Raw genomic sequence first — 26,592 nt, 5'->3', positions numbered from 1 at the left:
TTCAAAATATTCCACAGGACCTCTAGTACTTGCTAGTGATGATGGTGTGACAGATCCCAACCTTAGTCAGGTGGCTCAAGAGGGTTGGAACGCATCAAAACAAGATTTTAGACTTGAAGTACAGGGAAGGAGTCTTTATTGCGGTTATTGATATTATTGAATCTAAACAAAAATACACACACTTTGCAACTAAAAACCCAGCCTCTGGGAAGGGTGTGTCCTTTATATACAGTGGATATAAACAGTCTACACACCTTTATTGAAATTGCAGGTTTTTGTGATGTAAAGCCAGAAATCAAGATAAATCATGTCAGACAGTTTTCCATCTTTAATGTGACCTTGCAACCAACAAAATTCAAAAGAAAAATAGATAATTAGTAGGAAAAATAATTGAAATTAAAAAACCTACAACACCCTGGTTGCATTAGTATGCACCCCCTTTTATAATGAGGGCTGTAGCTGTGTTCAGAGTTAATCAATCACATTCAAAATCATGTCCAAAGGTACATTAAGTAGCATACACCTGCCATCAATAAAAGTGATTCTGATTAACCCTAACTAAAAATCAGCTGTTCCTGTAGGATTTCCTTGAAACTTTCGTGGTTGTGTCCTACTGGGATAGCCATCATCCACAAGGAGCTGACAAAACATCTACGGGATCTTATTGTTGAAAGGTACCGATCAGGAGAGGGGTATACAAGAATATCAAAGGCATTGGATGTACCATGGAGCACTGTGAAGACTATCGTCAATAAGTGGAGAAAAGGTGGCACCACAGGGACGACCCTCCAAAGGTGATGACAGGACAAGGAGAAAACTTATCAGGGAGGCTACCAAGAGGTCTACAGCAACATTAAAGAAGCTAAAGGAATTTCTGGTAGGTACTGGTCACTCCTTGCATGTGACAACAATCTCCCGTATTTTGCACATGTCAGGGCTATGGGGTAGGGTGGCAAGATGGAAGCCATTTCTCACAAAAAAGAACATCAAAGCCTATCTAAATTTTGCAAAAAAATACATTCTATCACCATAAACCATGTACGAAAATGTTTTATGTTCTGATGAGACAAAGGATGAACTTTGTGGCCTTAATTCTAAAAGATATGTTTGGCGCAATGACAACACAGATCATCATCCAAAGAACACCATACCATGGCAGAATCATGCTTTGGAGCTGCTTCTCTTCAGCTGGGGCAGGGGATCTAGTCAAGATAGATGAGATAATGACTAGCTCCAAACATCAAGATATTTTGGCACAAAACCTGCTGGCCTCTTTCAGAAAGCTGAACATGAAGAGAAATTTCACCTTCCAACATGATAACGACCCAAAGCACACATCCAAGACAACCAAAGAACGACTTCTGAAAAGGAAGATCAAAGTCTGGGAATGGCCCAGTCAGAGCCCAGACCTCAATCCCATAGAAAACCTGTGGAATGACCTAAAGAGGGCTGTGCACAGGAGATCCTGAAGAAGAAGCTTGAACTTTTCGAAGAGTGGGATAAAAGTCCAGGTGTGTAAAGTTGATAGAGACTTATTCACAAGGACTTACTGGTGTAATAAATGCAAAAGGTGCTTCCACAAAGTATTAGCTGGGGGTGGTGCACATTTATACAACCAGGGTGTTGTAGGTTTTTAATTTCAATTATTTTTCCTAATAGTTATCTTTTGGTTTTACTCTTTAATTTTGTTGGTTGCAAGGTCAAGGTTAAGATGGAAAAATGTCTGACATGATTTATCTTGATTTCTGGCTTTACACAACAAAAACCTGCAATTTCAATAAAGGTGTGTAGACTTTTTAAATCCACTGTAGCAGAAAGGGAACCATTTATTAACCCTATGTGGAAATATGCAATTCTTTCATCATCATTACTCAATTGTTAATAATTAATTAATAATTAACAATCACCACCCAATGTGACTATTTACAGAACATAGTTCCTTTAGCGCCCTCTGGGGGCAGGTCAGCTGTAATTGCAGCCCTTCATGGCATGTGCTCCCCCAGCTTAAGCCAACAGGGAAAGCAACAACCTGCTTCCCTGTCAAATATAGGCCAGGGGTCAACAATTTCACCAAGTACACCTGCAGATCGAACACCCTGCTACATGAGGCACTCCCCAGCCTGGTACTGTAAGCAGCAGTCATCTGTACTGTCTTAACAAGCCTGGATGTTGCGCAATGATTTTTTGGATGTTGTGAGGACAGCATTGTTGTCCTGAAAAAGCACAACCCAATACACCTTTGACAGAGACTTCAGGGAAAGTGGTGTTGTCGTCCAGGGGACATTCTCCTTTCCTGCTGGCTTCCTCTTTTCCATCTGAGTTGAAAAACAGATCAAAGCCTCAATGGCCTCTTGGGAAATGCTTGGAGTCACTGGGGCTGACACCACGTCATTGTCCTTTCTTTCCACTGCTCCAGGGAAGACTGGAGTAAACGGAGACCTTCTCATGACTCCCCTCAATGTCGCTTTTACTGAGGTGTATGGGGTGGATGCCCAAGACCTTGGGAAAGCGTCCCTTTCTTCTTATGGAGGTTCAGTCCATCGTTATTTGCCTTTGGCAGAGAACCATTTCCCTCATCTATAGGGAGTTTTGGGCCATTGATTGCAACCTCACTCTCCTCTGCAGACTCCTGGGTCACAGACCACTACACCTTTTCCCTGATCTTTGTGGTCTCTTGGGGCACATGCAGCACTTTCTCCCTTGATACTACATAATCAAAGCAAGTTTTCTGGTCAGCTTTGCCATTTTCAACTGCCATTAGACTCAGCCATCTTGGTTCTGCAGACTCTGTTTTACATTTACATTTACTGTCTTACACCTCTTCCTGTTTTACATTTCTCTGAAGCCCTTTAACCACAAATAACGGCACGTACACATTTGTGCAGTGTATTTCGGGTGGAATGGCTGAGAATATCATGTGTGTTCTCCTTGAATTCAGTCATTCTTCTCTGTGTGCCAAAGGGCATCTGAGGGAAAGCATCAGAAGAGCATCTCTTGTTTCCTAAGGCGACTGCTTCAGTTTCTATTCCACAACACCCTTTCCTGTCTAAGGAGAATTAAACTTGTACTGTCTCTTTCAGCAGATACCAGTGCTTTGATGGTTTCTGAGTGTTCAAACGAACAGGTCCTGGATATTTTGCCGCTGAATTTCTTCTTTCAGTTGGAGATTATCCAGACGGAGGAAAGGTGAAAATGCAGGGAAAGTTTCCAGCAAAGGCTTCTGTAGAGAATCTTCTCTTCCATCAGTCCCTTTTTATCATATCTGAGAAGGGACATTTTTTTTGCCCGGCCGTTTACTTTAGTGCTGGTCATTCTGGATTGGAGCTCGGGGAAGATACTCATCTTCTGCGTGATCTTTTCCAGCTGTGTCTGGAGGCATGGCCACTGCTCTAAGACTTTTCCAGTTGAGCGCTCAATTCAGTTGCTTTCAATGTGCATATTCGCTCTCAGTCTGACTGGGCTGCAGCAATCGGTTCTCCAGGCTCTTACTCTGTTCTTCGTTAGCCTGCAGGGCCTCATTCTTTTTCCTAAGATCACAGGTGAATTTGGTACATTCTTGGCAGTCTTACCAACTGAAAACCTTACAGACTCTCCGTCTGTTTGGTGTTGCTTCCTCAGTGGCAGCTGGTTTCCTATGTCCCATATTGGACTTCTGACCTTTCTTTGTTCTCTTCTTTGGGCTGGAGACTTTTAGCACCTTAGCCACTCCTAAGAAGGCCATGTGGCACTTTGGTCTGGTCCGGCGCTGAGGTCCAATCAGTGGTATGGGTCACTGACCTGGGTTGTGGCAGCTGCTGCCAGTATCTGTCCCTGCCCATCACACAGTTTTTTAAAGAAGTAAAAGAAAAATAGTCAATAGTCAAATAGTGAACAAAAGTAATGGAGTGTGCATTACTTTTGTTCACTATGCCATGAATCCCAGATGAGTACCCAAATGCGACAGGCCTAAGTAAGAAGCCTTGAGAGGTTTAAACACGTTTAAAATTCACAATGTGGAAATACGCAATTCTCACCATCTTCAATAATATATTAACTGACAATCACTGCCCACTGATCCTCACCACCCACCTATCCTGTATAAAGCTTAGAGGTCCTTTAGCAGCCTCTAGGTGCAGATCCACTGTACAGTGTTTATTAAAAGTATTCACCCACCATGGGCTTTTTCACATTTTCTTGAAAAGAGGTAACAGACAGGTGTATTTAACTTGAACTCATGTGAAACATCTTAACTGCACACAGGAGAACTCCATTTAATTAATTATATGATTTTCACAGACAATTGGTTGCACCAGAGCCTATTTAGGTGTGTCAGCAAAGGCAGTGAATATTTATGCAGTACTTATTTTCTGTTTTAGATTTTTTAATTAATTCAGGAGGATCTGTAGAATTTTGTTTTCGCTTTGACATTGTGTTTTGTGTCCATCAATGGCAAATAATCCTAATAGATACATGATGATTTCATCTTATAACACAATAATAGCATAATTAGAAAATGTCCTTCATTAAGTCCAAGGTGGGTGAATACTTTTACTCTAATTATACTTAATACCAGTCCTTCATGTCTCAGCCTGTCACAAATGAGTAATGTATCCATATATAAAGTCAGAAAACCTTATTGGCCATTTGTAACTTAGTGGTGGGTTCTAAGTATAGGATGGTATATCTAGGCTGTTGATAGAATAGAAAATAAGAAGAGGTAGATAATAATGTCAGAAAAGTTGACCGAAGGGATAGTTCAGCACAACTGATGGATGAATAGCTTCCCCTGCCCTGTTGAGATTTATACCCTGCAAATAAACCAGCAAACCTCTGGCCTCAGCCTCTTCATGAGTTTCTTTGTGTGCTCTAGTCATTAAGCAGCACTGCAGAATTAACAAAGTATTTTTCTGTAATAATGTTTCCAGGGCATTGTATCCATATATATTCCACTGTAAATTAATTTCTATTTCTGCGTTGTAAATGGCTACAGGTGTAATTACATCCCAGACATTTTTCCATTTTCCTCCTTCATTGTTGCAATACTTTGGCTACACATTACAAGGCAAGAGACAATTAATGTGAAATGCAATACATCTGTGCTTATATTGTGAACCATTATACAGTATACTGCTATATACAGCGATCTATTGATAGTACAGAATTGTTACATTAAGTCATTGTTTTATTCCCATACACCGACTAAATGTACTGAGTATGTACCATACATTAATACTGTGCTGGTCCACTTATTTTCTAAATTTAACAGGACACTGGTTCAGAGGCCACACATTATCTAAAAAAACAAAAGGTTTAAGTATTATTTCAACTGTCCTTTACATTCTTCTCCTTCAATCTTTTTACCAATTTTATGGTTATGCAATGTAGAGATTTTCTACCATTGTCTCATCAGAACAAAGCTTTCCTATCGCAGCTCTCATCATTACTGCTTACCCAGAATTTCGGGTTACTGTTTTGTTTGGAATATGGAATTTAAATCCATTTTAATGTTCGTTAGAAAATGATAAGCCTTGTAATTTCAAACAATCTTCTTTTTGTGTTGGCCACAAATAGTTTGCAGAGCTACGTTTTTTTTTATATGAGCACATTGTAATCCACAGACCTTAAACCGTATTACCCGAGTCAGAACACCAAGATGATAACATACAGTAGGTGCCATGGTGCCTGTACAATTTAAGACGACAAATTCTGAAAAAAAAAATGCATTTTGAAAAAACTATGTGGAACATAAAACTACAGAAGTCTGTGAGCACATAACATTGTAATGGAAGAATTACCTCCACATTTTTAGCTCCTCCAAAATGATCTTTTTCCATCTGCTGGTTATGCAATTAATGTGAGGATCTTATTAAAATAAATGATTAATAAAGAATAAACATAAACTAAACTGCAAATGAACCCTCAGTACCATTTGGATATTTAATTTAGAACAGCACTTGTGAAAAAAGAAAGCCACTTTGATCTGGTAATTTAGGTAAGGCAAATAATAATCTGCTAATGTGTGCGATTTCCCACTTTTGACACATTACAGCTCTGTCCCCAGGTCACCAAATTTACTTACTTTAAGCATATCATTTATTAAATAATTACAACACATGTTTGTAAGCAGTCATTCAAAAGATGGTAACTAAAGAGGCACTTGTGAATTACAATTCCATTATACAATCTGATCATGTTAATAGTCTTTATTGTTCTAAACAATACATGTCTAAAATTAAAAGGAACAGAAAAACAAAACCCAATTAGCAGACGGCAATATACGACAAATATTTTTCAAACATGGACCCACAGTATTACTCAAGGGCCAAGGAACAGCCAGTGATTTTTAGAACATCACCACACGGGTCACACAGAAATGAATTATAATCAAATAACACCATGAGATGCGTGGCCTTGCTTTTCTCCTTCTCAGATGAATGGTAAGAGTGATATCAATGCTAACCTTGACCCTGCACAACATTTTGCTGTAGAGTCTGAAGCACAGGCTATGCTTTAGAATAAAGGTACAATTCTTTAATTCTGTAGAAAAGTAACAATGGATTAGTTATTCATTTAGGAGAGGATCTAGAATATTACTGATGGATTTCAACACACATCTGCCCATAAGAAAATATCTAACAAAACTCAAAATAAATGCCACATTGCAGAATGAATTCCACTGCCAGGACTTACAGCATTTTAGCCTATATAGAAATGTTGCATTGGATAGTGGAACAACTCAACAGTTTTGTTTTTCTACCATCCCAAGTTTATGAATACTAAATAATCTCTTTTACTGATTACTTTGAAGTGTTCCAACTTATTTCACTGTTGAGATCTAGAGACTATTTCCTTTCTTGCAAGAACATCACATCACATGTCCTTTCAACTGCAAATGGTCTCCAAGCAATAAAAATACAACTAGGTTACTTTCAGGTATCAATGGTGAAATGGTTTCAAATGACTAATGTTAAAGAAATGAAGAAACTAAAAGCATCTGTGGAATCTGGATTGTCAAAAAATAAAATTCTGGTTGAATCACCTCTATCAAATTTTCGTTTTGTTTAGAATAGCATAAACAATTCATGAAATCTAATCATAGCTTGCTCCACACTTTTAACTGAAAGCACGGGTGGTCCTTGTTTTATTAAAAGTAGGAATTCTTATCATTCAATTCAGTTTTCACTCTAAAAATAATTAAGCAGCATAAAGAAGTACAAATACTACTACTCAAACCAAGATTTCAACCAAGGACAATAACAAAAAAAAGTGTTCGGTACCATTGGGTTTTATTTGAGAAGTATAAGAGAAGCATGCCTTGATACCTCAGATGTCTTCTCTATTACTTTGGTACAGAATCTCTAATCACCTATAATGTATTTTTATACACTGGTAAAGAACTCCATTTGCTAATTAACTTGGTTCATCATTTCGACCGCCACACCACCACAGAAGGGAATGAGGAACGTGCACTTTTCAAAGACATCTGACATCTTCCATGCTGTGAGTCTCATGGTACGCATAGGAGAATTAGCATTGTTTAGAAGAGTGACACAGCTCTCAATGACAACACGACAAGTTCAAAAAGGCCTGGATTTCACACGAGGTGCAGGTGTTGTTTTTGCACAGAAAGATGTGCCAACTCAGGCCCACCCAGCCCCAATGTCAATTGGCCAGTTTTATGCTGCTGCTAGAGGAATCCCTATCAAAGTTCACTGTTCATATCACCAAGAGCTGAAGCATGCAGTGCCAGGATGTAGAACTTATTAATATAGCCACTCATGTATCTGTTTATTTAGTTCCTTCAACTAATGTCAGACTAGCAATGAGTGTTGGAAAATGTTGTGAACTGAACGAACGGAATTTCAACCAGCCAACTTGATCTATTTTCTTGCTTAATGGTTTAACAACATAACATTGCCAGACTTTACACGGCAACAGAAGCACAGTACAACCTTGACATAAAGCATGCGAATAATGGTTGAAAATGGGATATGTCGTTTAATAACCCTAAAAGTCAAATTAAAAATAGTTTTGTCAAATGAAAAAGTATATTCAACTACAGACTTGAAAACAGCCAAAGTAAGCAGATTTGGCACAGTATTATTACTGCCTTTCTTACTACTGCTACACAGCTAAAATGACAGAAGCTGGCTCAGCATCTTGTACTTTCCTCTATTGACAGTACAATGCTCTCTTGCTATAAGTACGGTGGTGACAAATTTTTATCAAGAATAAAAAAAAGTCTGTCAACGCTAGCACGTATGATAAAACCGATGAAAACTATTTACCATCATAATATCTAATGGGTTTTCATCTTCTTTAAGGGCAATCACTTCTGATTTCTATTGTTTTACAAAGCACCATTAGCTTCCTGTGCTACACACATTGCAGGTATACTTGCTGAAGGATGATAAATGTCTGAAATGACAAAAACCTTTTCTCAAGCGAGAACCAATTTAGGACAACTGACAAATGCACTCCTCAGAACAGAACAACTCATAAACTCCTGGAACAAGACCTTCCAACATAGAAAGCTAAAACAAATGCTCAGATCACACACCCCCTTGCAGTCACATTTAAGCCACGTGTGGATCATCAATGCCAGCATTTCCCAGTCCTAGTCCTGGGGATACACTCAGCCCAAGCTTTGCTTTTCTCCAAGTTCTGATTGGAATATTTTGGAAAAAAAGGTTGCCTGTAGAATGGTGGCACACAATGAATGATACCTGCAGCCAATTTCGCTACATAAATCCTTTGGATGTAAATGAAACGTAAAGCAGTGAAGATTTGAAAATAAATGGTTATTTGTTGGTTGGATCAAAAAATCCTGCACCATCCTTATACCCCCAGGGCTAGGATGAGAAAATACTGCTGTAATGCCAAATCATTCATCACCTGCAGCTCATTTAGTCAGGACACGGAAAGCTCAGAAAGAGAAGGATGTGGAACTAAATCTACAGTACTTTCCAAGTGCTGGGGAAAAGTCTAAATATTCTTTTTCAGGATCTTGCACACTTTAGGGTTTCTTTCACAGCCTCAAAATCTTTCATCTACCACAAATCCATAATCCTTTCCTCATCGTATAATCTGATGCACTGTGTTGCCGGGTACTTTCTGCAATGTGTGCTGTAGCACAGCTGCATTTATTGAGCCCAAAATAGACAATTACTCAGAGCTTGCTGCAGATGGTGAAGTTGGACTGATGGATCTTGATGGATCTCTACTTGTGCCTTCTCATCACTAAGCCACATTAAAATAATCCTGGCCATTTTAATGCTGCACCATTAAGTAGAATCCTTATGATGTTTCATCTTCCTTGCCCTAGAGAGCATTTATAACTTGTCATTTTAAACTTCTCTCTAGTGTGCACAAATAAAACAAAAGTTCCCAGGTCCCACTGTATGCCAAAATGACATTACACACACTGCTTGTGAACAGTTCATCAAAACTTCCCAGGGAGTAACTTACCCGATGTCTTGCAATCAGTCACAGCATGATGATTACCATAACGACCATATTTTAAAAGCATTCCATATACAAAACTACTAAGACACAATACCTAAATCAATTTTCACTTTCATGAACCTTAAAGATGAATTTCTCCTTAAAACACTGAAGCATTTTAGTCAAGATTTTTAGCTCTCCCTAGGTTATGACCAGCATACATTTGCAAGAGATGAAACTACAGGATATACTCCAATTCAAACAGAGTTTCACAAGATTTAGCAGTTCTAAACAAAATATGATTTTCTAGAGAAACAACCAACAATACTCATGATTGCATAAAAAGCATACTTACTCTTCATCTTTTGTCTTCACATATGATTTGCAGCGCAAAGACTGTACAGCACTTTCTGAAATTCCGTTTTTGTGCTCTACATTTCGCTCTGTACCGGTAACGACCTGCTTGGGGCTCTTCCATGTATCAATCTTACTGCTGTCAAGGTCCTTGTCTCCTCCACTCTCAAGTAACCCTGAAGGATCCCCATCCTCACTCAGAGAAACAGTAAGATCACTGTCTGTATCTGCAGTCTCATTTTCCAGCCTTTCCATATTAATGGCTGCATTAGGGACAGGATTTTGGGGACCATTTTCCAGATCTGAAAAATGACAATAATGTTAAAAGTAAGGAATACGGACACCCACATATAGATTAAATAAAATCCTGAGGTGCAGAAAAGATCATTTAAAAAAAATACATATAAAAAAACATAAAAAAACGAAAATACATACCAACATTATTATGATTTACTTTTCCAGATTCAGTTTTATGCAAATCCACATGAGGAACACATCTGCCAGATTCATGATGACTTTTCTTCATGATGTCAGTGCTTAAATCACTATTTCTTGAAAACGGAGAATTACTTTCCCTTTGTCCGACACTAGTCTGGGATGGCACTCTTTTGTCAGGTGCATTTACAATTACATGTGATGCCATATGTTCAAGATTTGGTGAAGAAACTGGACCTAGAATGCTGCCTGAAGCAGATGGAACACTGTTTTCATTTTTTATAGGTACACTTCTATTAGTGTTGAAATTCCGGGAACTGCGTACTTCATCTGACAAACCTGTAAAGCATTCTGCTCCTTTTGCTGTAACATTGGCCTTGCTTGAAAGTTTACAATCTAACTCTTGCAAAGAAAGCGGATACTGATTAGATATGCAATCTGCAGGTTGAAGGGATGGCTTCATTGGTGACATTTCACCGTTAAAAACTCTTGAGGTTTGGCGGCCCATAAAGATAGTAGCAGGCTGGTGTAGTCCTTGAGCAAGGTGTAAAGTGGCATTATTGTGCATCGATCCTGGTAACATCTTTGCCTAGAACGAGATCAATTGTGAAGCCCATTAAAAATATGGAAGACTTACACCTACTGTATTAGCTAGTCCTCAGTTGCAGAATTGTTAATCAGCTGCAGACCACGAACAGTGCTCTTTTGCACTGCCCTTTTGGCTATAAAGTATTACGTTTATTTTTTAATATATATGGCAAGACATATAAAACCTGCATTACATTATACATAAAGGTATCAATGGGTACTAAGACTATGATACCGCAGTACTGGTCACCTAACAAAACCTATAAGTATAGTGATATATCGTTGTGGATCTAAAAAAATGTACAAATCACATTCAAAAACATACTACAAAAGACTATAAATACCAAAATCATGCACCGGGCCTTAAGATTATGTCCTGTAGTAAATTTATTTTTAATTAAGTGCATTTTAAATCTTTTGTCACTCTTTCCCTCACAATTATATTTGCATGAGTGCCGTTATTTCCTCCTCCTGCCTTACACATACATAACATCAACTGAAATCATACACTCACAATTCAACACTACAATATTTGAAAGTGATAGTTTGCTGTTAAATGATATCAAACTACAGTTTATGTGGGTCAAGGTTAAATTTCTTTTTAAAACTGCTTTAGAAAAATGTTACAAGATCAATGTTTTAACTTTTAATCTTATTAACAATCCTTTACGAAAGTTGTGATTTATGTCTGGTATGGCACCAAGGGGGCAAAAGCTAAAATCTTCTTCCCAACATAATAACAAAAAGCATTGCTTCTGTTTCTTTTCTGATAAGAGTCTTAAATACCAAACAGTTAGCTGCTTAATAACATTCACTGTAAACCATGCAGTCTGCCCAGCAGATCCACAAAGTAGGTAAAAGGAGGAAAAGTTAATTTCTTGGCTGAGTGATTCCATCGGTAGCTGCAGGGCAAAGTAGAAAGTGTTTCACTAAAGTAGCAATTGATTCTTCTATCAATCTGCGGCACGCGCGTGCTCTTCCAAGGAATGTATTAAATATGAAAATCATATCCCGTTATCATCTGTTTCCAGCTTTCAGCCCGGTAAGCTTTTCTTAATGAATGCTGCAGCCTAAGGGACATGCACACTGCCAGCAATGGCTTGTATGCATAATGGAGTGATGGTACCATTTTGCTCATTACAATATCTGCAAGCTGAGGGGGGTTTGCACATAGTCACAAGTGACTGCTCTAGACAGCATGCTCCAAGTTATTATGAGATGTCTTAGACATTTCATCTAAAAGAGCTTTAACTGCTTTAAGTGAAGGAATAAGCAGCTATGGGCTTGAACTACATCATTTATACAGACACACCAGCAGGGATTAGACACCTGCATTATTACAGATACACCGCTAAATATATACCATATTACAGATTTCTTTGTATGATGACTACTTTTGTTTATTGTCAAAAGGCTGAAAACACCGACATTGCTACTGGGCCAAAATATTTTTTTCCTTCTTGAATATCAAAGATTAAATTCAGAGTTTTTTCACATAAAACACGAATAACATGTATGAACAGATTTTTCTGTAGTTCCTTTAACATATCCTGAATATGGGTTTTAGCATAAAATAAACTTAGTCTTTAAGCAAGCTATAATTACAATAAATGCAATGAGTTTTTGTACAAACAGACCACTACTGCAGAAATAACTGTGAAATATGTTATAGATGAAAATGAATTAGAGTGGGTGAACTACAATTCAATAAATTGTAGTCTGTTTTTTCAGGGGTTGAGGTTGGGAACGGCTTCTTGTGGATATCAGTCTCAAACCATGTAGAGGCAAACAACATTTATGAATATCAGCTCAAATTTAAACATTGGTTTGGGTTGCCCAATATCCTATGAGTAAGAATTACAGGTCCTACAGTCATTTAGTGGAAATGTTCTCATTTGCCTTTTTCCCCATTGTGGAAAAATAAATGTAAAACTGGGCAATCAGTACTTAAACATTTCAGACGTTTCTATGCCTTCGTAACGTATGTACTGTACAACAGAAGGTCTCTGGCAAATATTTACATTATGTATGTGATGTTGCAACACTAAATCAAAGAAACCTGGTACTATTTTGTGCCTTTTACTACAAAACACAGATAACAATTCCAGTGCCTTAGACACTTTAATTGCTTTATATAAGAGCTACAACGTCCACAACTGTAGTATAATGATTAGAGGACACATTAAAATAATTAGTCTATATCTATAATGGTTGTCCCACGCTATGCTCCATTTTTCTTTAAGCCTTTTTTAAAAATACATCAACGGATCAAAGGACGTTACCGTGACATCAGCTACACAAGTCTCTCAGATTGTTTTCTTTAAAAAATACATCAGTCCGTCAGCATTTTCTAAACTGTGATAATTTGTAAGTTAACCCTGTCAAGCTTAGTGATCTTTATTTTAAAGCATACAAGCTTGACATCATACTAAAAGAAATGTGGATATTAACACATTCACATAAGGCTTACAGACATTAATGCATATGTGATTGTATTGGTCTATCATTCTTACATTTTAGGTACTAAAACTGTAAATAATTTTCACTAAACGTGAGCACTAATCTATATCCTTGTCAGACAAATAATCTCTTAACTGGAGACTTTATTAAGCATTCCAATTATTGATTTGTAATGCACAACAACATATTGACAATTAACATACTGACAATTGCTGTTTTCGAAATTGCCCCTTCACACTCCTGTTTGTCATTGATGTTCCCCGAGTCATTGATGGGACTGGCATCCTGGCCCATTCCTTACGCTTCCCATACCAGGGGAAAGAGCATTTCTGATAAAGGATGGATGAGTTATCAGCTGTTATCTGTATCACCTCTCGCTTTTCAACCGTCAGTCTCCTAAAGAATCACAGTTATCATGCAGACACGGCCATAGCAATTGTAAAATGACATGCAAACCTTTACCTCCAGCACCAAACCACAGTTTTATTCCAGGGTTTAAAATCTGCTAGTATTCATATCAAGTTCAGATTAAAACTGTTTAAAACAATTTTTTAATTTATTTTTGCAAATGGGAAAATATCAAAATTAATGCTAAGAAAATTACCTATATTTAAATATTTTACTCATATAATTCTAGTTTCACATAGGGGATAAATTATCGATGTGCAAGAGGCTGGCGTTACTAATGTTCTTAAATTAGGACGAATACACCGTAGTCTATGTGATGGCTTTTCTTAGATTATGTTAATTATGGATGAGACCTAGTAGTAATGTTTTAAATGAAAACACGTCTTTGAGAGAGTAATAATCTTTTTTAAAAAAACTAAAATTATAAACCATTTTAATGTTACTTGGTAATTTATGGAAACATTATAATGATTCCAAAAGACAGAAGAAAAGGAACAATGTATATTTAGTCAATCGGGAAAAGAAAGCTGCATAATTATGGTGGCACTATAGACTTACTGTAGCATGACAACAGTATAAAAACCTGAAGATTTACTACAATGGAGTACAACCAAAACTATGTTTCAAATAAATCAAATCTGTTCAGACAAAACAGATAAAGATGCCATGCAAAACAACCACATAGTATAACCACCTATGTGAATATTCCCTATGTCTTCTAATAGTTAGGAAGAAAATTTGTTTCCACAGGTGTTAATGGAGGGATTGCATCCAAGAAACTAATCTTAATAGTGAAATTTAGTATCACAGTTAATTTAAACATTTTAGCTTCTCGGCAGTGACAATTAATCTGGAGAACTGCTGGCGAGCATCACAGTTTTACATCCTAGTGTTTACAGTTGATTGTGAAACACAGGGCTGGGGAAGACACCACTGGGAATGTCTCAGTGTTTTGTGTAGAATAAGGATGAAAGAACTATCTGTGTATGTGAAAATACAACAACACCATGGAATTCAACCAGGAAGTTATATTTTGAAAAGAGCTTAATGTTCTGATGTGACAATGATCCAAAATACTGAAAATATAGATGAATAAGGCATGTTGAAATAATAGATTGTAGCAACCCAAACACCTGTAGTGCAGTATACCTTATGTACAAACTGTACTCACAATGTTAATCAGGACCAATGAGCTGTGCAGTAGCAGTGCTATAACCACTATGCGACGACTATGCCTGTAGCTTTACATTATAGTGTACTGTATATGGAACAACAAATCGCTTCTGGCAGATATATTTTATTTTGAGAGTGATTTAGGAAATATGATCACTAATTTGGAACAAGTAATAGGTTTATTCCATGGTGAAAAAAGAAGAAAGAACACAACGTTTCGGCCGTGGAGCCTTCTTCAGGTGTGGGGTGTTCTTCAGGTGTTTCTTTTTTTTCACCATGGAATAAACCTATTACTTGTTCCTTTGCAGCCTATGCATGCTGATGCAGCTCTCCACCTGATCACTAATATACTGTCCAATCATGATTTCACAACTAAAACACCAAAAATAAGGTTGTTACATATATAATACACTCAAATATCCTCTTAAAACACCACAGTTAATACTTTCAATGTGATTAATACTTACACAAAACACTACAATCTAAATAAAGGCCTATATGTCTGAAGAGTCGCAACTCATCAGCATCTATGTGGCAGACCTGAAACACATCAGACTAAAAGACAATTATATACAATATTTAACCAGATAAGTAAATTGAGAACAATTTCTCATTTAAAATACTATTACCATTTTTTTCAAAATTAATATTTTTCATTCTGTGAATGTCACACAATGAATCACTTTAGTACCTTATTTGTGATTTCCTCTTCTTGTAAATTTTCCTTCTCATTTTTCCATAATGCCAGTAATTTCGCAATCTGATTGCCACATTCCACCTGTTACATTAAAGAATAATTACAAATCACTTGAACATAAGTGAATCTGTTTCAAAGTTCTACATCACATTTTCAGATCCTTTGGGAATATGAATATTTAGGTCTTCTGACATTCAAAATACTGTATTTTCAGTTAAGCTACAAAGAAGGAAACTACGTCAAAACTGTGAAGCAAAACAAATCAAGGCATAGCAAACCTTAATAATGTTTTCTTGAGAATGTGAGACTTACATATCTTAAGAGACCATTTAACCTTACTGTATTCTGCAAATGAAAGTACAAGAAAATGACAGTTCACTGCATCTTGCAAGCCAGAAAACATAATTCATATTTTAATCATTAAGCCCACATATTATGTATGGATGTCAAAATTATTTAAACACTCTGTAGAATGGTTCTGTAAACAATAGGTTATTTATGTAATGGGTGTAATTTTAAAGAAGACTTCAATCAGGAATGTAGCAATATAAAATAACACAGTATTTATCATATTTATTCAGTAATAATTCTATTTTTATCTGTTCTACCATTATAAAAATGGGCCATTGGTCACAGAGATTAAGTGTCAACAAAGATTTTTTTTCCCCCAATGTTAAACACTTCATTCTAATGCTGATGTAACAGCATTACTTCGAATTAATCAATTAAATGTTTTGCCAGAAGGAGTTTTTGCTAATCCTTAATCCTAACAAATAGTAAAATAAAAATAACAGGGTTAAGGGGCAGTCAGATATCTGAAACATTTTTTTTCTTAGACAATACTCTTTTGTCATTGCTTGCTTTAAGCAGTTATTTCATTATTTCTATCAGATTTCATCTTCATCCATATCTGTTTGCTTTCCCACAAAATAATAATATGCAGTATTTTCAATTGCCTTGAATAAGAAAATAAGCTTTAAATTAAATTTCTTCCTGAAAAGAAGAATTTTCAGATTCAAGATATATATTGTACCAGCTGTTATTAAAAATACAGGCCTACACTACAGAATGTATATTATTAAAAGTACAAACACATAGGTTACATGCATTCTTATAAAATTAGATTTTACAGTAGTTATCCTGAATTTAAGAATTTAACTATATTATCTATTTTTCAAATTCAGTATGTCTACTATGTAGACCTTTGCCTCTCACTGTTCAACAAATAACAAATAAAATACTAGAACCTAGACATACTGTGACTTATCACTTGAGAAAAACAAAACATGTAAACTGTTAAAAAAATTATTATGAAAAAAACTGATGTACCACAGAGCAACTCCTTTGGGAAGAAAGAACATCAGCTCTGTAGCACTTCAATGTGATGTTTCAATATTAGGCAATTAATTTGGAAGGACATAATTAACTAGTTTTGTTAATTTGATATTAAGATTTGGAGCACTGCAATTCATTTTTAAGTGATAATCTGACTCATTTGCTGGATATGATAAGCGTATCAATCATTTTCCTACCTTTGTGTTTTTTATTTGCTGTTGTTGACTAAGTTAATTACATATTTGCCTGCAGTATTGTCATCTAGAGCAGATAATATTCAAGTTTATTTCCTTCAAAAATTAATTCCGCAGCCTGAAGACTTTAAATTGCTAAAATACTCTGTATTACTTTTACAAATAAAAAAAAATATTTTGTGACCCATACCTTCAATAATATTCCAGGTGCAAAGCAGATTAATAGATATCAATAAAGATAATTTCTCATCTTGTTAGGAAGGTAAGCAAGAAGAAATATTTACAGAAGCTTACGTAGACCTACAGTATATCTCTGAATTCTTCTGCAGTGCCCATTTTCCAATTTACTTACAAAATCTGTACATCGTTGCTAAAAAAGAATCGAACAGTGAGCACTTTCAATATATGCTTCATATACTATTCTATTTCAAAGGACAAGAAAAGGTCAAGCTTTGCATTCCTCTTGATTGCAAAGTTTAGTGCTGTCACACAAAGCCAACAAACCCAAATCCAACTTCTTTATAACCATGACTTTGTATATGTTTACATTAACTTTCTGCCTGGAGTCCATAATTATAGATTTCAGGAATGTATATTTATTGAGTCAACATCTAATGACATGATCTTTTAAAACGTTAATAAACATCACTGTCCTGTTTAAAGTATTCCTGCAAAAGGAAACAAGGAGTTATTTAATGTTACTAAGGTTTTGCAGAAATATTTTCTCTGCTGTTCAAGCCACATGTAATAGCCACAGATATGTGTACGTTTTTCAGCTTCTGTGTAACACAAAAGCAAATGCTGAATTGGAAATCAGTTTTAAAGCTCACACATGTGGTCAAGAAGGAGAACAAATCAACTTAATTAATTCTGGAAGGACATTATGATGAAAATAAAGTCGACAGTATCCAGAAAGAAACCACAGCCATTTCTTTTCCACCTCCATTAAACTTGAAGCAGCAGAAATATAAAATCCCGCAAAACAGTTTACAATAAGTCCTTGTGGTATGTTTGCCCAAGAAAAAATGTTTAGAATGGTTCTAAAGTTTGCAATGAAACTGTATATAATTTTACATATTCCAAAAATGGCAGATCAAACAGAAACATTCCCATTGGTAGATTAGAGATAAGGTGTTTTGAAAGCACTTGTGCGCCTAACAACTGTCAGTGACATTATGATATAACTTGCACTTTTATAGAAATCACAAAAAATATTAGCTTTTTTTTCTAAAAATAAATAGTTCTGCTTCTGCCTATATGTGTTCTGCATTTTGTGATGGTTCATTTTTTATCAATAATATACAATAAAACACCACTAGCAAAATCTATATAAATATAAGATTCACCACATTTAAGCACTAAATGAAAGATTATGTTACTCAGATCAGCACCTGTTGACAGCTCACATGACTGAAATTTAAAAATCTATTCTTCAATGTCCAACATACATGAACATGTGTCCTTACCACTTTGGTACACAAACCTTCAATGGAGCTCATCCACTTTGAAGTTGTAAGCTATTTTTTATTGTAAATTATATTTGTCAATTATTTTTATTGCACCCACCTGATCGTGGAATAAGCAAGTGCGTGTGTTTTGTGTTGTGGCTCATAACTACAAAGCCTGTGATCGCACAAGGGAAAGAAGGAGGCGGTATAGGGAGTGTCCTTAAAAAGAAGGCAGAAATGTAACAGGGGATCTGAGTCCATTCCTCTTGTAACACAGACAACACAGCCCTGTACAGCAGGTTCTGCACTATATCATGTCCACTGTATGCCTGCAAGTAACGAGCACACCACAGGCGTCGCTGCACTGTTGAAACACAAGAGCGCCTCCCTCAGGCGACTGAGTGCCTTTCCCGTTTGAGCCTCTGGGGAGGCCTCTGAAGTTGCATTCTTACAACTCCAAGATGTCTTTGCGGTGGAGATTTAAAAACAATCATCTTGTTTTTAATCTTGGGGTTTTTTTGGAGCTGGATTCAAATTTCAATCTATCCACAATCAGAAAACCAGAGAGAACATGCAAATTCCACACAGAAGGCACTCTAACCCAGAATCGAACCCGGGACCCAAGAGGTATGAGGTCTAAGAGCTAACCGCCACACTGCCATGGCCCATAGGCATTTACATATCAAAAATGCGACACATTCCCACTATAAAGATGAAGATCTACTCTAAAATGTAGATGTTCTGTTTCATTTTCCACAACATAAGACTTGGGTCCCACTGTATATGAAATGAAAATGTTAAACCAAAACATAAAATAAAATTGTTTGCAATGTACATACTGAAGAAGGATTAAATTATCCAATCTACATGCATTAAATGCATTACCTTTTTCTGATATAATGTGCTGTAGTCAGGAACCAGAGTTTTTAGATGCAATTCAATATGCTGAAAGTCTTTCAGAAACTGGAGGTTTCTAATCTTAGCTTGGTTTTCTCTTTCACAGATCTCCTTCAGATAGCAGCGCAATTTTGTATTTTTTATCTGGGATCTGAAAAGAAAAGTTAAAAATATTGTAAAGGTAACCCACTAATTAAAGGTGTCTCCTAAAATAATACAATGCATTTTAAGATTATACTGTCCTATAATCGGATACTTTCATATTTACATTTAAATAGTACACTGCAAAGGATAACGAGATCATTGTTTCCCAAACATTTTGATAACATGGCATTCTAGTTTTTTATCAGCAAGCCAATCACTTCATCCAGTGTCTCTCCTGTTAAATGTGTTTGTTTATACCACAGATTAAAATGCATCTCGTTTTAAAACAAAGGCTTTGGAGTACTCATTCCAAGTGCAATCATATCAACATTTAATGGGATGCAAACAGCATTTCCAAAAGTTACTGCTCCAATTGTTTTAAAACAAAAGTTGCATAGGTTAAGTGTCATCACAACAACATATGGACACTTTGTTCTGGGGAAAAATGGAGGAGCAAGTTTTGTTGGTGCCTGCTGTGGGGCATATTTATTACACTGGAAACAGAAAATCACCCATAGCTTGAAAAATGTGATTTAATTCAACCACAGAAGAAATTAGCTTTATCCTGCACAGGCACTAATACACATGCAATGTATTTCATTAATTCTGCATAATATGTTCATTAGTTATGAAAATATCTAAACTTGGGCAGTTTTAATATATAATGGTTTCATAGCACAGCAAGAAGGAATGTTTCCTGGTCTAGCTTGTCCTGCACCTTTTAAGAATTAACAAAAATGAAGCTCTAAAGCTCTACACTCTTTACTATATATGTGGTCATAAAGAAGATAGTTAAATGTATGGAATTACACTAAAAAAGGAATACAGACGATATGAGGGGAAAGTCGGTTTCAATTTTACTTTTTTTAACTTGTTACAGAAAGATTGACAGAGATAAAGTGCAAATACATTTTAAACGTAATAAACATACAGTGAACCATACTTCACTATTACAATACTGTAATCAGCAGATTACAATGTGTGAACAACTGTTCCCATGTTTTTTTTAAAAAAGCTCGACAAAGCCAAAGGCTGAAGTCACATCTAGATGAAGAAAACCGCTTTGCATACTCACATTCTGTCAGACCTGCAGTAAGTAAACAGCTCTCTTTCCAACTCCAATCTCTTTTTCTCACTGTCAAGGAAGACATCACAAGAGATAAAGCCAAAGCTTCTAACTTCAGAGGTTTTTTTATTAAAAAAAAGCTTTCGAATCCAAAGCAAATTAAAATTGAGCACTGTATATTCGAAAAGGTGAACTTTTCCCTCTACTGAAAATGTAACTCGTGATATGACAATCTGCACATTTGTCTCTTAAATTTAAAATGTTTGCTTTGATGGACTGAAGTCACTTAAGCTTGTTTATCTTGGTTTTTGGGACTAGTCAGTTGAAGCATATCGCTTATTCCCATCCTTATTCTGACACCCAAGAGGTCTAAATTAAACTGCACTTTACTGGAATTACAATTCTGTATGCAATATACATTCATGGACTGCATGCTTCCCAAATAGAACAATACAGCAGTAACGTTAAACTGTCTCCTTCATCAGCAAACAGACGCCTGCCTCCCTACCTACCTATATATTAGACAACAGCATATGTCCTTTCGCTCGATGTGCACCTTAGTGCATTTGGATGTCAAATTTCCAGGAATGTTACAACTAACAGAGATAATTTTACTACCAATAGTATAATTTACTGTACTGGTAAAAATCAATGAGTCTAGAGAAAAGTTGAGTCCTGCTATCGTTACATTTTAATTTCATATCGCATACAGACGAATCGGTTTTTACAACCTTGTAGACTTTCCAATATGATACAAGGAAACAACATATAAAGAAATCCCTTTACAAACGTTTCTGCCCACAAGAGATCGAAGTTTAAACTACTGCAGCTATGTAAAAAAAAAACGATTACCGGGGTTTCACACTAGCACAGCGACTAGACCCCCGCTCGTAAAACAATGTCTTCAAAATGTCTGGTAGGACGCGACATTTTTTCTTCTTAAAGTTAAAGTTTAAACGCCGTTTCACACTCGATAATGCGCAGTTTTCCGACCCCCCCCCCCCCCCCCCCAAAAAAAACCCTCCGCTGAAGAAACGAGCAGGACCGGAAACCACTTCAATCCAGTCCGAGGTCCCTGCTTCGGCCTGTTCGGTTCAACGGGGGAAGCAGAAAATGGATTTATGCGCCGTGATACTCGGAAATAATAAGCTCCGCCGGCCGGGCTCACCCTTCGTGCAGATTCCGCTGAAGGGCTCCGGTTCTCTCCAGGTACTGTTTCTCGGAAAGGGCCATGCTGCCGACTGGGGCTCCCCGAAGCCGAGCTCGGCGGCGCAGCGCTGTCTTGTTTACCCCGGTTGTCAGAGCACCGACAGTAAACACTCGAGCCATGAGGGAGCTTGAGCCAGCCAGCTGGAGCGGCGTGGCCTTGTCTGTGCTGAGAGAGGTGTTGCTCACCTTGTTTCACAAGAGCTGTTGCTCCCATCTTTCAAGTTATTCATCCAGTGCTGTGCGTTTGATTCTTTTTTGTTTTACTAGAATTATTATTATTATTATCCTGAAACGCCAACGTATCTTTTTTTTAATGTGAGAAATACATGTCACGTTTTGAACTGGATACCATTATCTTTCTTTACAAAATGTTGTAAAAATAGGAAGACAAATTGTTAAGCTTAGGGATAATATCTTACAAGTGGCAGAGATTAACAATGAAGCAACAGAGCCCAATTTAAAGGTTTGTAAAGGATGTTAACGGAAAAATAGATCTACTTATTTTTCTGTACCTCTTACCTGATATTTTATCAAAATAACTTTACTAGTACTTAAAGTAATTGATTACCTATAAGTAGAAATTAAGCCTAAGTATTATATAAATTCTATGCAGTTTTATAAGTTTATGCAAATATAATATGTAATATATAATTGTAGTTTGTCAATGTTTGGAGCACACTGTATTCTGAGGTATCCCACATGTCTGAAATGAGAAATTTGGAAAGGAACAAGTAAAGATTTATTCCATGATGAAAAGAAAAGACACACAACATTTTGGCTGTGGAGCCTTCTTCAGCTGTCACAGTGCAGACTTCATGGTTCTGTCGAGGATGGCAAATTATTTAGGCAGCAAAGCGGATCCAAATCATGATACTCCCACTAACATCCTTAACAGTTGGGATGAGGTTCCTCTGTTGGAAGAGAACATTTGGTTTTCGCCACACAAAACATTTTTTCCTTGTGGCCTACTATTTGAGACAGAAGGCAAAATTCTTTACAGAGAGCACTGGTGTCTTCCTGGCTATCCCTCCACTCCCATTCAGTGTTTTCCTGAAGGCTGAGGCATGAACAGTGACTCTTGCCACAACAAAAGAGGCCTGCAGATCATGAGGCTTACTCTGGGTTGTTTGTGACTTCCTGGGTGATGTTCCAGGTTGCTCTCAGGGAGATCTGGACTTTGAAAAGTTTCCATCTGTAGACTGACAGTGGATGGATAGAGCCCAAAAACGTGTAGGGATAGTTTTGTAACCATCTGCAGATTGATGAACACAAACAACTCTTTGCGGAGGAAACTTTGAAATCTTGCCTGTTCATTTGCAACAAAGCCGCAAAGGTTCGTACCATTATACAGGACAGGGTGGCCCAGACTCAGAACTTGTTACTTTTTACCTAATTATTTAACCACCTGATTCTAAAGCCGGCATCACACTAGAGGCCTCGACATGACAGAGCATGTCAACTATAATGACTGCAGTTGCTGAATCTCCCTGCCTTTTCTGTCCAGGAGGGTGTCAAGTTATACGACTAGGAATCGCAGGGGGTGAGTAATTACACGATTCTCTCACGACTTTTCGTCACGGCTCCTAATGTCGTATATGGCCGTGAAGTACCGCGAGGTCGCCACGTTTTGGCAGCCAATCAGTTTGATTTTATCGCAGCGAGTCTCAGAGAGCCGTAGGGGCTGTTAAGAGCGCTTGCTGGGTGTCACACTACACAACTGACGGCAACGTTGGGGGTGTCACACTACACAACTGACGGCAACGTTGGGGGTGTCACACTACACAACTGACGGTAACAGGCACATGTTGCGACTCTCTACAACTAGCTATGATATTCTTATGATTATGTAAATGAAGGCTTCGAAAATCCTAGTAAAGTTTGTGTAGTGTGACGCTGGCATAAGTAATCCCTTAAATGTGATAAAGCACACTAGGGGTTCACATTATACTTTCATATAACAGTATGTTTGTTTTTTTTTACTTCATATAGCATTGCATCAAAAAAAATTGAATTGCTACACAAAAAATATATTGGGGGTTCACAGGCTTTTTCTCTGCAGTGCAGTGCAGGTCTTTAAGAAAATTGTAGACAGTTTAGCGGGTCTCTAATGGATTTGGCCAATTTCTATACAGACATGAGAAGAAATACAGTATATTGCCCATTGTGGAGCCTGGTCAACTGAGTGAGAAGGCCAAAATAAGCAGATCTAAATTTAAAACCTGAGCTGTACTTCTGCAGTAAACCCTTAAGATAATATAAAACTAGATCATTGGTTGTTTTATATATGAGTTTCTGAATGTTAAAGTCTCTAAATTTTATAGCAAGCTAGTGCAATATGCAGTGGAAAGGAGTTATGCAGAGTCCTTTTTGTTATGTTTCTGATTTTTCTTATTTCTTTGTGTTTTTCAGAGCAGCATTAACCTCTGCTTGTACATTTAGTTTGGTTCACAGTTGCATTCTGACTGACTAGAATGAACCCCAGTGAGTAAGGTATTAGAGTTATCTAATCTCAATTAAATAAAGGCACATATCAGTATTTCAGTGTCAGTCAGGCAGAGCAAGGGTCTTACTCAAGCAATATTATGTAGCGTAAGAAAGATATTTCTAATATGCACTTCAAATGTGGGACCAATTTTTCTAAATTCCATTAAAGGCTTGATTCAGGGACCACCATCAACAGCACTGAAGTCAGCAACTTTGCAAAGCTGATGTTGAGAGTCTGTGAGCATAACTCTGTCTTGCCACCATTTAGCTTAAGAATGTTCTGTTGCATCCATATTTTAATGTCAGGCCACCTGTAAAGTGCAGAAACTACAGCAAATGCATCTAATTTTGTGAGATCGCATAATCTCAGTGTCTTCAGTATAGCAGGGACACCAAATAGACCAAGAGACAACATATAAATGTGCCTTTACTAAATACTAAAGGTCCCAGCACAGAACCCTATGAATCATCCTGAATAAGTGGGACAACATCAAATTTGAAATGGCCACGATTTACAAATTGGCTCCTGGTAGTCAAATACGAGCCAAAGCAATGAAGGAAAGTCACAGTAATCCCTAGGTAATTTTTCTTTCAAGCCAGTAGGATGCTGTGATTGACAGTATCAAAAACTGCACTTAAATCCATAAGAAGAAGGATATTAAGTGACCCAGAGTCAGAAGCCATCATACAAATCATTAACTACCTTAACAAGAATCTGTTTCACTGCTGTGTCTCAGTCTGATATGCTAGTTGATAATGCTATGTCACTAGTATTATCATAATAATTTCTGTAGTTTCAACATCACACTTTCCTTTAAAACAGGGCAAAAACAGAAGTATGCTTTCACCAACATGAAAGGGTTGCAGATGAGCAGTGTACAATCTATCAGTGTATATCTTTGCCAGTTGTTTCTGGTATTGAAAGGAGGAAACGTAGCTAAGGTAAGCAAGCCATAAATAAAATAATTCTCAAATTATTAGTTTCAGATTCTTAAAGATTCGATTTCTTTTCCTCTCCAAACTATTGTATGGGGTCACACTGGAAATGATAGTACCATAAATCTATAATAATGTTTATGTTTCTTTATTAGCCCTATACAATTTCTTGCATTAGGAATTTGTCTTTTTGCATACCCCAGCTTTTCTCCATGGAGACACAGACACACAGACAGGGAGAAGCTTGGGGTCAGAAAGCAGGGTCTGCCATTGTACGGCACTCCTGGAGCAGTTGGTGTTAAGGGCCTTGCTCAGGGGCCCAATGGAGTAGGATTCCTCTGCCGGCCGCGGGATTTGAACTGGCAACTTTCCAGTCACAGGTGCAGATCCTTAGCCACAGAGCCACCGCTCCGCCCCAGGGATCTACAGGAAACTGTACTTTAAAAAATGTGTTTATGGTAATTAAAGTGATGTGCCACAGACCAATGACAATGCGTCAGTTATAATTCATTAAAGGAGGTGAATGGAATTTGTCGTATATGAAAAGTAAGGAGTACAGTGATTGAAGTGCTTGCAGCATACAGTAAGTCACGTGATTAACAAAACAGACTGGTTATGTACAATGTCTGGTTTGAGCTGAGCATATATTATACCAAGTAAGATGAAGTGTCATGTGTACCTAAACCTTACAAACAAAAACACTTTCTCTCTCAACCAGGAAGAAGGAACGACGCAGTAATGGATCACTTGAGTAACAGACTTGATTTCTGTCAGCGCAACTGCTGCAGCTCTGCTCTGCCCCTGTCTGCTCATGGGCTCAGAGCCACGTCTTAGACAACAGTGGACTCCACTACATTCCAAGACCTGTCTAGGTTTCTAGAAATAAACCAAATATTACCGATCACTGTTAACATCCGCTTATCTACGAGAGAAATTGTTCCTAGATGCTATGATTTAACAATTAGAATACATCTTCTCAGACTAAGAAGAAGGCTGTGTAAAACAATAGAGAACATAAGGGAAAAGAAAGGGTGACAAGGATATTCACGTTGTTTTGCTGTGTCTCTGGGACATTTCAAGAGCCTACAGGCCTTGATCATGAAGACCGTAACAACATGATATAACATAAAATCAGCCGAATGACCATAACCACGTCATGTGTGGAAACTCCTGTTAATTACTGAAGACAATTCATGGAAAACATCTTGGCAACTGAGTTTCACAATTATTATTTTTACGGACTAGGCAGTATCCGACAACAGAAGAAAGGTTATGATCACAAGGAGGTGGCAAGAAAAATAATCTGGTCTAGTGTTTGACTTGCTATTTTCTGTTTTTCTT

General features: G+C 37.2%; 1 protein-coding gene across 7 annotated transcripts in view; it reads right to left on the bottom strand.

Moving 5' to 3' along the window:
- The window catches only part of kiz (kizuna centrosomal protein), a 50,363-nt gene extending 28,067 nt beyond the window's left edge, over nucleotides 1-22,296 (bottom strand). The window contains exons 1-6 of one of the 7 annotated variants that reach the window (XR_001479245.2): nucleotides 21,791-22,296; nucleotides 20,632-20,691; nucleotides 19,401-19,563; nucleotides 15,533-15,619; nucleotides 10,213-10,801; nucleotides 9,779-10,079 (exon numbers count right to left, since the gene is read on the bottom strand). Coding sequence is in view for 6 of the 7 variants with exons in the window: in XM_015354853.2 (XP_015210339.2) it covers nucleotides 9,779-10,079; nucleotides 10,213-10,801; nucleotides 15,533-15,619; nucleotides 19,401-19,563; nucleotides 20,632-20,691; nucleotides 21,791-21,951 (1,361 nt within the window). In the remaining variant the exon portion in view is untranslated. Of the gene's footprint in view, nucleotides 1-9,778; nucleotides 10,080-10,212; nucleotides 10,802-13,467; nucleotides 13,657-15,532; nucleotides 15,622-19,400; nucleotides 19,564-20,631; nucleotides 20,692-21,790 lie in introns of those variants that run through there. The other 6 variants (XM_015354853.2, XM_015354835.2, XM_015354808.2 and 3 more) reach the window with 6 other exon arrangements.
- Between the last annotated feature and the right edge of the window lie 4,296 nt (nucleotides 22,297-26,592).

This window comes from Lepisosteus oculatus, chromosome 2 (genome assembly GCF_040954835.1).
Source record: "Lepisosteus oculatus isolate fLepOcu1 chromosome 2, fLepOcu1.hap2, whole genome shotgun sequence".
NCBI lineage: Eukaryota > Metazoa > Chordata > Actinopteri > Semionotiformes > Lepisosteidae > Lepisosteus > Lepisosteus oculatus.
Note: the sequence above shows the minus strand (reverse complement) of the source record. Positions and strands in the feature narration are given on the sequence as shown.